The 14085-nt window shown below is 38.7% G+C and overlaps 1 protein-coding gene across 3 annotated transcripts in view; it reads right to left on the reverse strand.

The window, feature by feature from the left end:
* Nucleotides 1-14085, reverse strand: part of LOC111863134 (WD repeat and HMG-box DNA-binding protein 1) — a 63327-nt gene that overhangs the window by 29857 nt on the left and 19385 nt on the right. For all 3 annotated transcript variants that reach the window (XM_023849175.2, XM_023849174.2, XM_023849173.2), the window contains exons 5-8: nucleotides 12473-12696; nucleotides 11242-11376; nucleotides 9258-9428; nucleotides 5466-5671 (exon numbers count right to left, since the gene is read on the reverse strand). In XM_023849175.2, the coding sequence (XP_023704943.1) occupies nucleotides 5466-5671; nucleotides 9258-9428; nucleotides 11242-11376; nucleotides 12473-12696 (736 nt within the window). The remainder of the gene's footprint in view (nucleotides 1-5465; nucleotides 5672-9257; nucleotides 9429-11241; nucleotides 11377-12472; nucleotides 12697-14085) is intronic.

The following is a 14085-nucleotide window of genomic DNA, read 5'->3' on the forward strand; positions in this document are numbered from 1 at the left end:
GAGGCATTGATTAGCTGCAATATGTCAGAATATCCCAAACGACACGGACCACATGTTACGAACGAAATTTGAAATTACTCTCGACTGAACACGTCCAGCCACTAAGCTATTACGCTGTGTTAGTACGGCAACGGCAACGCATGCATAAAGAATGCTAGCATTGAACTGTAGAAGAACAGTATACGTATTGTTCAGGAGAGATTTATAAACAACACGTGAGTTTATATCTCTCTTCCACTGACCACATTCCAGTTGAAGTTCGTCACAGACTGCGATAACGTCTCTAGACACAACTTCCGCTCTGTTACCATTACTTGAACTAGTGTCGCCATCCACCAGATGGCATTCAGGGGTGTCCAAAACGTATGAATTCTCGCAGAGAAGGAAAAAAATTGGCAAATTTCTTTTTGGAGTCAGTGCAAAAATTTTAACATGTTTTATACAATCTGTAAATTACAATATCTGATTCTATATTCTTTCGAGAAAAAAACAGCGTTTATTTCGTTCGATTATCACAGAAATAGCAGAAATAGGAGCAAAATTAGTAAGTAACTTACAGCTTTTACGGATATCTAAGAGCGGCCCTTTAAATAATTCCGTACCGCTGCCACAGCCTAAGTTTAAAGGGCCGTAGGATAAAGGTTAAAGAGTTAAGAAAGGTATATTTCACTAAGTTTGAATCTGTATTGAAATATGGTATTATTTTTTGGGGTTGGGGGCTTAAGGATGCTGAAACTGTATTTAAAATACAGAAAAAAAGTCTAAGAGTGATTAACCTTTAAGAGACAGGCCATTTAAATTCCGGTAATGGCCGTGGGCCGGAGATAATTTAAATGCCCGCCATTGTAGAGTAATAAAAATTGTAATCATGTTACTGAAAATGCTGTGATTTCTGCAATTTTTGTGATAAACGAACGAAATTAACGGTGCTTTTATCTAGAAAGAATATAGAATCAGATATTATAATTTACAGGTTTTAGAATCTGTAAAATTTGTTACACTGATTCAAAAAAAAAATCCCTCAATTTCGAACGTGTCCACAAATATGCATACAGTTTCTGCATAAAACGTTTCTGCTGTACAAATGCCTGCTGCTGACATCATTCGTACTCTCATACCATCTTATCTGCAAGTGGGTTGGAAACTTCTGTTTATAAAACGCATTCCAAGTACTGGACCCTCTTTGTACACACAAGTGTGGACAAAGCTATCGTATTCTGTCCTTGACACTCTCAGACTGTTTATATCTGAGAGGAGCCACAAGCGATACCGTTCTCCGAACTGTACAAACAGTACTGCCAGACCTTCCAAGCGTAGTGCGTTGTGAAGTGAAAAGAACATCCACCATGGCCTCGTTTCGCTTGGAAGATGAAATTGAGAACCAGCTGCTCAATGACACCAATTCAGACTGTGTCACAGAAACCTCAGAGAGCGGTGAGGAAGAAAGAGATTCAGAAATTGAAGCCAACGAAGACCCATCATCTTCGTCGGCAACCTGGTGACCACCACACCAGCATGGCAGGAGGCGTGTGAATAATTATTCCGGTGGAGCTGTGGGGTTAAATATCAATGAAGCTCCACACGTAAATAAGGATTCCACCCCTTTCTGAGTTTTCATGCTCTACTTCGCAGAGATGAATAGGTACTACCACCAGTACCTAGAAAAACTTCAAGACGGACCTTCTCCACAGCCTGACATGACCGATTCCGAGATGTTTCTGTTTCTAGGAATAATCATTCAAATGGGACATGACATTAGAGACAGACTAAAGGACTACTGGTCGACTGCAGAACAATTTGCCACGCCTTTCTACTCTAACACAATGAACCGCGACCGTTTTCTACACATTCATTTTCTTCATTTCGCAGACAACAATACAAAAACTGACAGGAATGCCGACCGTTATGACCAACTATGGAAAATTCGCACCATCTTCGACACTCTCAATGATGCATATGAAAAATATTATAACCCTTCCGAACATTTGGCCATAGATGAGATAATTGTTAAATTCAAAGGGAGGGTGGTTTTTAGGCAGTACATTCCTAAGAAACACAAACGTTTTGGAATCAAAATCTTCAAAATTTGTGACACCGCTGGGTATACTTATGACATGAAGGTTTATCTAGGAAAAGACAGGACATGTGCTGACCAAGACGTGACAGCGACACATGCTACAGTTAGGGACCTATGCAGACGTATTGAGGGCGTAGGTCACAAACTGTACATGGACAATTTCTTTTCATCACCAGACTTGTTTGAGGAACTGATGACAAAGGACATAACGTGCTGTGGGACAGTCGGACCTAATCGGAAGGGCTTGCCTGACGATTTTTGACAAAGACAATTTTGACTGAAGAAAGGTGACATTCATGTTAGGGTGAGTCAGAACTTGACAGCAATAGTTTGGAAGGACAAACGTGACGTTTATATACAGACAAACATGCACTGTCCTCCAGCAGAAGGCAGTTTCTGTGATGAGCATGGAAATGCCATTATGCCAGCAACTGTTGTCGACTACAACATGCACATGGGTTATGTCGACAGAGAGGACAGAATGGCAAACAGTTATAGCATCAGTCGTTGGACCTGGAAATGGACAAATAAACTATTTTTCCATTTCCTGGATATGACGATTCTGAATAGTTTCATCCTGTTGTCATCCTGTGGTGCAAAATTGTCACACAGAGAATTTCGTCTCGCCCTTGTGCAAAACATGCTGGAACATGCTGCAAGGGGTCCACCTCGCCCTCAACAGTCCATGGGTCGACCTCCTACTGTGTCATCGGCGATATCTCGATTAAAGGAGGCCTCTCGACATCACTGGCCGACTTCCTCTACTTCAAGATTGAGATGTTGTGTGTGCTCTTCGCGTAGGAATCGAAGTTACATCCGGACAAAATGCGTGAAGTGCGACGTTGGACTTTGCATTTCAGGATGTTTCCAACAGGTCCACACGAAGGAAACATTCAGTTAGATGATGCAGGAGGAAAGACAGTCAACTTATAAAGCTGGTGTCCAAAAATAATGTAAGTAGAACAAGAATTTCTATCTTAAAATTAGATTTTAAAACACTGTGTGCATGTGTGGACTGCGAGTCACCATACGGTGTCTTTCGGCTCATAAAGGATAAAGGTGTTAATAACAGAGTATCCTGTAGAAATATGCTTGCTGAATTTAAGATATTAACTGTTACCTCATTACTTCCTTACTCATGGAGCTAAGCCCTTCTGGAGGAGCTGCCAAATCTGCAGCTACACAAGTATTTCCCAGCATTTTATGGAACCCGAAGGTTCATCACCGTGTTCACAAGAGCCCTCCACTGGTCCCTATCCTGAGCCAGATCTACCCAATCCATAGTATCCCACCCTATCTTTCTAAGATCCATTCTAATATTGTCCACCCACCTACGCCTTGGTCTTCCCTGTGGTCTCTCTCCTTCTGGCTTTCCCACCAATATCCTATACACATTCCTTGTCTCCCCCATTCGTGCTACATGACCTGCCCACCTCGTCCTCCGTGACTTGATCATTCTAATTATACTTGGAGAAGAGTACAAGTTATGAAGTTCCTCATTATGCAGTTTTCTCTAGCCTCCTGTCACTTCATCTCTCTTCAGTCCAAATATTCTCCTCAACACCCTGTTCTCAAACACCCTCAGTCTATGTTCCTCCCTTAATGTCAGAGACCAAGTTTCACACTCGTACAGAACCAAAGGCAAAATTATAGTTTTGTATATTCTAATTTTTATGTTTTTTTGACAACAGATGAGAGGACAAAAGGTTCTGGATTGAATGGTAGCAAGCATTACCCGAGTTCAATTGCCTCTTAATTTCCTCCTCAATCAGGTTTTGATCCGTTATCATTGTTCCCAAATATCTGAACTGTGCCACATTTTCAAAACATTTGTTTCCTATCTTTACGTCATGATTCTTCCCTGCATTTTGGTGACGAGACAGTAACATGTACTTAGCTTTCTCTGTGTTTACTTCTAGAGCAACCTTTTTACTTGCGTCAATTAAAGTTTGTGTGTTTTTCTTTATGGTATCTACATTATCACCCAGTAGATTCACATCATCGGCATAGACCAACGGCTGATGTGTCCCATTTAATTTCTGTCCAACCTTGTTTCCTCATTATGAGATTTTATGTTTTATAATAAAGAATAAGATATATACAACTCAGTGTTCCAACATTCACAGCCACAATACCATACATAAACATAATTTGTATGGCCAGTTTTCTAATACTGATCATTACAAAAATGTGTAATTAATCATCATCATCATCAGTAATGTGTCAAGACGACAGGTCCACAGTCTCTTCCAAAACAGTTCTTCCACTTAATGTGATCTAGAGCATTCTCCTTCAAATGAGAATATCCTCTTCTGTCCCCAAGGTCATCCAGCATCTTCTTACGTCTTCTGGTCACTTCTATCCATCCCTCTATCTTTCCTTCAATAATTTCTTTTAGAAGGCAGTTACTGTGTAAGATATAACCAATCCAATAAGCCTTCCATTTTATTATTTCGTGTAGGATATTCCTCTGCTCACTGACTCTAAATAACACTTCTTCATTTCTCACATAATCAGTCCAACTGGTCTCCATCCTTCTCCAACACCACATTTCGAAGCTTTCCAGGTGTTTCTGATCTACTGCCCTAAGTGTCTAAGTTTCAGCCCCATACAAAGCGATGCTCCAAATGTAGCATTTCATATAATTAATATGGGAACTAAAATATTTAATTGCCTTCCCTTTGAATTGAAAAGGGTTATAAATTTTTAATGTTTTTAAGTGAAAACTAAAAAATTATTTGCTGTGCAGCGCTTTCTATTCTCTTCATGAATTTTTCAACTAATGTTGGATTTATGACTAGCTTGTTGACTGTCTTTTGGTTTGCAATTTTTAATATTATGTTTACATGTTTTATATTACTGACATTTCTCTTTTGGTCTTCTGTATTTTTTATTACTATGTTCCTTGTAGCGGTTGCTATATTATAGCAATAAATCACTGTGAAAATTTTGTGACTTTGACGTGGGATGCATTCGTTATTATTTCTTGACATGTCCAATTGTATTCACTTCAGTTATGGACAAAAATAAAGTTGAAAGTTGAATGGGATTAGGCCCATGCCGCTATGCCACTTAACATGTGACAGCCCATAATATAAAAATGGTGTTCATTCCTCATGGAGTTCAAATTATGACTTCCAGATGGCAGAAGAAGGCAGACAAAATATTCATGAATGCTTTGGCATAGTATACAGTGGCCAGTAGTGATATATGATTGACATATGACTGGAGAAATGCTAAAGAAAATTTGTCGATTATATGTTTTCTGTGGAAGCACTGACACCATGTCAATTATGTATCAACATATGAATGAAAAGAGTTAATAGCATTCTCTGAATAGTCCTGGTCATAGATAACACTGTACTAGAAGTAAGTTCTTATACTGTACCCTGAAGTATAAACATCAACATGAGAGCACTGCAGGCGCTGTTCACGCTCTTCTAGCTTGTGAGCTACCACCTCTGAAACTTTATCTGCAAGGTTCATTTTCCCAAGTTTGGATGCATATTTCACTGCAAGTTGGACAACATGGTGTGATGGCATCAAGTCACACAATTCAACAGCTCTGTATTCAAGCCCACTTCTGCATGCCAGCTGTAACAGTAAAATATATTCTCCAAGTGAAGGCTGAACAATAAAAAGATAAAATGTTCTTAGTATAGTGCCTCCAGATACAAACTGTTTTGACTTCTCCTGCCTCTACCCACCTAAACACCCCAAGGTGGAGTATTCATATGGCCTATGAGAGTCCAGTGCCTTACTCCAAAGAGATAAAATGTCAATGTGGTGATTCAGTAAGGATTTATAACAGTGGTTGATTAATTATAAACTTCATTAATTTTACATTATTAATTTACTGATATATTGAGTTTTCTTCAGCAGGGACTCTGATGGAATATTTGGACACTCTTCCTATCAAGTTGAAGCAACTCATAATGCCTAAGTATGATATCTGAGGTTTTCACAGTAGTGAGTATTAAGATTACAGTCTTCTGGGATGTCATGCAGTATAGCCTGGGAAATATGTGTCTTTCCAGAGGAATCTGCTCGTCCATCTTCAGATCAAGGCAGCAGATTCTTCTAACACACTGATATGAGTATATATCTACCAAAGTCTACAGTATCACATCCTAGAAAACCATAATCTTAGAACCATAACATGTAAGATCACTTCACAGTTGCATAATACATTCAGAACACAATATTTTGGGATTTGGATTTACCCTGGATTCATATTTCTGATTACCAACATACAGTAAAACCTGCCTTAAACGGACCCTTTGTTAAACGGAAATCTGTCTTAAACAGTAATATTTTCAGGTCCCTTGACTTTGGGGCTGAAAAATATGTTAAATAACCTGGAGTAAACGGAAACTGTCTAATGCGCACAATGGAAATCAAAATAAGCCTTTATACGGAAAATTTCCAGTCTTCCGGAATGTATCGTTTAGAATAATTTTAGGCATCCTATACATTCTACAGAATTTTGTGTTCCTTAACTCTTTAAAATAAGCTTCTAATGGTATTGCACTACCTGCACTGAGATTCAGCAGAATTGTTTTCCCCTTCTGGAAATTGTATTCAGTAAGGGCTCTAGGTCTACAGTTTTACTTTAGTCTAGCAGTTGTCATCATGGCTACAAAGACAAGAGATCTGCTAGATCTTAACACAAGAGTAAAAGTGATTCATGCGAGTGAGCGAGATAAATTGTCTGTTAAGCAGATCAAGAAGATGTTTAACATCGGTAAAACTCAAGTGTATGAGATTCTAAAGAAGAAAAAGGAAATTTTGAAGCGGTGGGAAACTTGTGCTAATGGAAAAATAAAAAGAGAACTTAAGAAAACTGCAAACAAAGACATCAATGAAATAGTGTGGGAGTGGTTTGTCAGTGTGAGGGCTAAAAAATCACCAGTTGCTGGGTCCTATGGTACAGGAATATGCTAAAAGTCAACTGAAAAACTGGGGAAGACTGAATTCAAATATCTAACGGATGGTTGGAGAGTTTTTGCAAAAGACATCGGATAGTTTTTAATGAACTTTGTGGTGAATCAAGTGATGTAAATAGTGAGACCACTGAGGAATGGGAAGCTAAACTGCCATCCATAATCGAGGGATATGAACCTGAAAACATAGCGAACTGTGATGAGACTGGGCTGTTCTTCCATGCGCTTCCGAATAAATTGCTATGTCTGAAAGGTGAAAAATGTTTGGGAGGAAAACTGCAAAGAAAGATTGACTGTTTTTCTATGTGGTTTTATGTCAGGTGAAATGGAGAAAACCTTAGTGATTGGCAAGGCAGCAAAGCCATGATTCTTCCAAAACATGGACATACAGAAACTTCCGGTTGAGTGGAAATCCAACAAAAAGGCATGGATAATGTCACAGCTCATGGAGGAATGGTTAATGGCCTTCAATGGTAGAATGAAAATGCAAAACCGGCATGTTTTGTTGTTCTTGGATAACACAACATGCCACCCCCATATCGAACTTTCCAACGTGCGACTTGCTTGGTTCCCTCCAAACACCACTAGTGTTTCTCAACCAATGGATCAGGGCATCGTTCGGAATGTTAAGGTCCACTATCGTAAATTATTAATGCAATCTTTGCTCGTCAATATAGATTCTACATCATCTGCCTCTGAACTTGCAAGAACTGTCTTGGTTCTAGATGCGGTTATTTGGTTAAGTCAAGCAGTAAAGAAGTTGTTACCAGAAACTGTGACAAAGTGTTTCGAAAAAGCAGGATTTTCTGCGTTAGAAGTTACTCCTAGTGTAGAAAATGAGAATGACCAGAAGGACTTACAACATTGCATGAATGAAGCTGCTTTCAGTAACTGCAATGCTGAGGACTACATCAACATCGACAAATATGTGCAAACAGAACCAGACACAATGCATATTGATATATTAGTTGAGAATTTTAGAGAAAATCAAAAAGGAAGAGAGGAGGAGGAGGTAGAAGAGGAAAATGTCATTGTGCTAGAAGAAGAAAAGTGTAGAGTGAAGACTTATCAGGGTGCTGCCAGCAGTTTAAAGGTACTGCAGGAGTTTGCCATGCAATGGAATGATTCAGATATGCTTACTCTAATTTCTCAAGCTAAAGTGTTTGTGGAAAGTCAGGCAGCCAAGAGAGTAAACTGCATGCAAAAAACTCTGTTGGAGTTCTGGTAAAATTATAAAAAGTGAGTACCGCAATTTTTTCCTGCTCAGTGTAATGTTTGCATGTGTTCAATGATTATAGTGTGAATAAATTAATGGGCATGTTGTTTTGTTTTGTCTCATATACATTTATGTCCTGGTTTAGTTATTATAGTATACCTTGATTAAATGGAAAACTGGCTTCAGCGGAAACTTTTTCTGGTCCCATGAGATTCCATTTAAGACAGGTTTTACTGTATTACTAGTTTTTAAAATTTTACTTTCTTTTTGTCTGCATTTGTAACCAAGGTCCTATGAATATTATTTTCATTGCTATAGAATTAGCATACTAAATTAATACCCACAGAATCCTGGTTTCTAATTTGAACACTGACACGAGAAAAAATAATAATATAAAGGATAATTTTTCATATAACTACTACTAATGAGAGATGAATATTTCTCAAATGCAAGTAGTATGCACATCTTTTCAATCACAGTGTTGATAAAACATTATATGCTAACCCTTACCCTCAATATCCCTTGGTCCTTTATTACATATGTCTCTCATTCTCTACCACCCACTTCCAATAAAAGCCAATTTGTGCTCTCAAGCAAATAGGAAATCATGAGCAGTTCATATGGCCCTAAATCGATGCTTTACCAAGGATATTCAGCATCACATTAAAATCTATCAAAGTGTTCAGGAGCTGAAAGACCAAACATGTGAGGTGTTCGTAACATGTACTACATATTATAAGCGTGCGTAAGGAATAATTAAAAGGTGATAAAAACATAACTACTTAATAAAAAAAGTTAAAAGTATAAACAACAATTTGCAACCTACAATTTATAATTCCACTTAACAGTACACCCACATATAAATAAAGCAGCCCATCATCAAATTTAAAAATACTCTATTCTTCAAAAGGTACACCAAGGACAATACATTCAAATATCAATTATAATGACTTCTGGTTCTTTACAAAATCATGGAACTTCAAACCGTCTTATCTATTTATACCATAACAATAACACTTACAGCAAACAACTTTATAATTGTCTCCTTTATATTTCTGTCAAGGGCATCCTTATCCATATATGACCCAAGTCCAATCTCGCACATGTTATCAACTGTTGAACATAAAAGCTGTGATCGCCAGAACTTCTCTTCCAAAAGGCCTTTCTCTGTAGCTGTCTCACATATTGGCAACTGTAGCAGGAGCAGACCCAAACATTAGTATTTACCTTAAAAAATAAAAGTAAAAATTCATGGCATAAGGCACATTCCAAATTGAATTCATCAAGATGGTTATAAAAATCCTTTACTACTCCATCATCTTTAAAGAGTAGGAAGATCTTGAACTTGAGTAGAATGGGGCAAGAATGTAAATATTAATAAAAATATATTGGGCAGATGTTGCATAAATGTCAAAACAGACCTATAATATTAAAGACTCCTGTGGCACCTGCAACATAGGCAGTACACTAAGTTTCCCAAATGAATACCAAGAGAGAAGAAGCTTGAACAGTTTGCAGAAACCTACATAATAAAGAACTTAATAACTGATTTCCTGTATCCAATATTATGATAACTAAATTAAGGACGAGAAAGATATGTAGCATCCATGTTAGAAATGGAAATGTATGATGGGAAGTCATAATGTTTTAATTATCACCATGAGAAAATCATAATTCCAAAATATTGTTCTATATAGGAGATAGAACATTTCCTGAGCTTGCCAAACAGTCAAATTTTCCTGCACCAAGTGGACCGAGGGAGCCACTGGAAGGGACAGAAGCAAAATAGTGATGTTGGTTGAGAAAGTGGAGGCTTGTGCTGTGATAGGGTTCCTGCATTTGCAAGGGAAGTCTGCCAGGGAGAACCACGACCAGATGACTGCTGTGCATCAGGAAGGTGTATCATCATATGGCACAGTGGTCAGGTGGAAGAGGCGCTTTCACTGTGGGCAGATAAACCTCAAAGATGAACCCCGAAGTGGAAGACCATCTCTTGCTGAGGAACCGGGAATTGTGGCACAGGTGGAAGCTTTGATCCTATCCAATGGGTGCATAACTATAGACACTATTGCTCATGAGGTCTGCATTAGCCATGGGTTGGTTTTCAACATCATCCATGATGAGTTACACATGACAAAGGTCGCTGCATGTTGAGTGCCACCAGTTCAAAAACAGCAACAGATGAATGTGGCAAAAAATTTTGCAGTTGTGTTAAGATGAAAAGGTGGATTTTTTCAACCACCTGATCATGATGGATGAATGTTGGGTCTATCATTATGACCCTGAAACAAAGGAAATGAGGAAGCAGTGGAAAAATGCAGACTCGCTGCCACTAAAGAAGGTCAAATCCCAGCCAATGTCAGGTAAGATGATGTTGAGTGTGTTCTGGGATCGGCAGGGTGTAATCATGACTGAATACAAGCAATAGGTCATCACAATCTCTGGCGAGTACTACTGGAACCTTCTGAGAAAATTATTGGAGGAAATCAAGATAAAGCGATGTGGAATGCTGGGAAAAGGTGTGCGAAGTCTTCATGACAATACACCGGCTAATGCTATGATGATACTTGCTGCCAATTTGGGATATGAAATTCTCCCTCATCCACCGTATTCACCAGATATTCACTGAGTGACTTCTTCCTCTTTCCATGGCTAAACAAGCCATTTCGTGGTAAGCAATTCCAAGATGATGATGATGTCATTTCTGCAGTGGCAGATTTCCTAAACAGTCAAAATGAGACCTTCTATGATCAAGGTATCCAGCGGCTAATGCATTGTTGGGGAAAATGTGTGGCCTTGCAGGGGACATATGTAGAGTAGGGCTAACTCACATATAATTTCTTGCACTCGTGTCTCTGTTTCTTCTGGGTGATAATTAAAATGTTATGACTTCCCCATGTATATATAACACTACAAATATGTTACTTATCACATATATTCAAAGTAATAAATATTTAGTCCCAAACACCTTCTAAAGTAGCTTTGAATAGAGTTGAATCCTTTACCTGCAATGGAATCTCTGCAACTGCAGGACGAGGAATTGTGGGAGGATAATATGAGCCCTTGCAAAGAACACAGCGAACATTCTGGAAGTTCTCATTTATTCCAAGCACAAAATAATGATCTGATTTTCCTTTACACTGCAACAGTTGTTCAGGTCATAAACACATAAACCAATACAATCCCTTTCTGAACTGTGACATGCCTCTATATGCTATAAATGATCTAAAGTTAAAAATAAGAGAACATAAAAAAATACTAATCCTTCTTAGGATAGTTTTCAGAAGGACAAACAAACTAGCATGATTATGTGTTGTCTGATCATGTCCCTTAGAAATTTTTGCATCAACAGATTTTATAATACTTGATAAGGTCATATTTTCACCAATCTTACCAAAGTTTCCTTCTTTTGTGCATGGAAGAATATGTATCAATCAGCATCAAACATATAATCATAAAATTCTGTATGACAACTGCTTTGAAAATTTATGTTTTTGTGGCAGTGAAGATTCATGAAGAAAGCAGTCTTCTGGGATTTGGCACTGTGTATATGTGGTCTTAACCGACGTTTCGGAGGAACGTATCATAGTCTGTTTTTACCGGTTCTCACGGTCTCTTCGCTTGCAGATTTCTTATATTTTTTCTTCTACCCTGAAGATGGAGGCGATACGTTCCTCCGAAACGTCGGTTAACACCACATATACACGGTGCCAAATCCCAGAAGACTGCTTTCTTCATGATTCTTCACTGCCACAAAAACATAAATTTTCAAAGCANTTCATGTTGTAGGTTTTAGGGTTGCAACGATGTGTAGTCCAATAGGTTGGCACCAACATATTGCTTCGCTGGTATGAACATATCAGGTTTCATGCAGAAGTAAAAGTTAATAAGGATCCCTCTGTAGGGGCAAGCATATTTTCACAGAGAATACAAAGTTTCCTGTTTACAACTGGCAGAATATCTCAGTCTTTGGGATGGATAACCAAGGAAATGGGGTTCAATTCCTGGCAAAGAAGCATTCAGCTGCCCTCTGTGTCCTGCCCAGCCCCTTACCCAATGAACACCAGGTAATCTTTCCAGGGTACAAAGCTAGCCATCTAGTGCTAAGGTAAAGAATGTGTGGGGCTACACCTTCACTCCCCCATATATCTTCACGGTATGATGCTTTATGAAAATCACAGGGATTTCACCTTTTAAGTTATAAATGTGTAACTATATAGAATAAGGCATACATACATTAGTCTGAGTATCGCAAACAGGCAGCCAATAACCTTTCTTTGAAAACATACGAATCATTCCAGCTGAGTCTGATGTAAATGGTGTTCCCTCATCAGAAAAGCCTGCCCATTTCAGAGTTGATTTCGGAGTCAAGGAAAGGGGCTGAACAGTTGTAACAGCCTGAAGCTGACCTGGACCCACTGAAAACATGATGAACCCAAGATTCTGGTCACCTGGAAGACCTGCACAACAAAGTTAGGGAAATCTTAGTAAATGCAGCCACAAATATCTATGGTGCATTCAATTTAATATTACAGTATAACTGGCAAAAGTGAAGATGATGTGGCAGGTACATAATGCATCATTTACTTACTAGAACTACAGTCAAGGCTGTAACAATGTCCAACATCCAAATATAATGCTTTGTATGAAAATACAAATATTTGTATCATGTATTTCAGACTACCTACAGAAAATAGGACAAGTATTTAATCCAGTTTAACATTAAGATATGGTCTTCTGGGATGTGATGCTACGTAGTTTGGTAGACATGTTGCAGAAGAACTGGTTACCTTTATCTTAATGGTAGAAGACTTATAAAACAGAGGCAACAGGCTTCCCAGAATGCTGGCAAATATCTAGCAAAGTACACAATGCCACATCCAAGAAGACCATAATCTTAACACTTTGCGGACCGGCAATTTAAATATTTAAATCACCCTGCGGACCGGCATTTCTATACCTACTACCCTAACTTGTGCACTGTTCACTTTAAAATTTAATATAAAATCTCCTAATTAATTTTATGAACTAAAATTTTTTGAGAACACTTACCAATGCTTCTAGAAGTGCCTGAGGGTGTGATATTTCTCAAAACAGTCCCTTCTGTGAAGTGGCATTACACAAAACTAGCAAATGTAGGCAGTCCTACTCCTTTTCTTGTGAACTGCGCAAACACGGCATTGCCTAGAAGGCTGCTTCCCTTTGAAATGTTCACTCTTCACAATTTTCGTGAGGGTATGTTTCCGCATATCACCCGAGTCACCCAGGGGGGGTCAAAATGAGGCCTGCGTTGGGTGGGAGTAGACAGCCCCGGTTGTACTAAGACTGTGTCTGTCTGAAATTTCTGAACGAAAAAGTTCAATAAGGGCTGAATTTTGAAAAGCCTGCTTGTTGATTGTGGTTGCACTTCATTATCACTGAAACGCAAACACCACCAAATTTGCTCAAATCTCTTATGGCTCATTAGTTTGCCGAAAATTGGAGTTTCTAAAAATGGATCTGTTACCAATACTCTTTCAGATTATCCCTCCTTGTATGGCCCATTAGAAATATAATTGCAAAAAATTTTCTTATTTCTGCTGAAATGACATCCACCCACTTCAACGCCTTATAACTTCTGTCATAATGTTCACGGTGTTGGAGATAGTATCTGTTAGTTTCTGACATAGCATGTCAAAGAAACTATCTCCAAAAAACAGTTCCGCCACTTCAGACACTTGCGTTGGGTCCAATGGAATTTGCTTCACCCCTGGATTTCCAGTAAACTGTCCCAAAGCAGGCGTCTTGTCTACTTTTCCCCATGTGGCTGTCCCCGCAATGTTGCTACCCGCACATTCGTCGGAGGTACG

This window comes from Cryptotermes secundus, unplaced genomic scaffold, assembly GCF_002891405.2.
Source record: "Cryptotermes secundus unplaced genomic scaffold, Csec_1.0 scaffold6, whole genome shotgun sequence".
In the NCBI taxonomy this organism is placed as follows: domain Eukaryota; kingdom Metazoa; phylum Arthropoda; class Insecta; order Blattodea; family Kalotermitidae; genus Cryptotermes; species Cryptotermes secundus.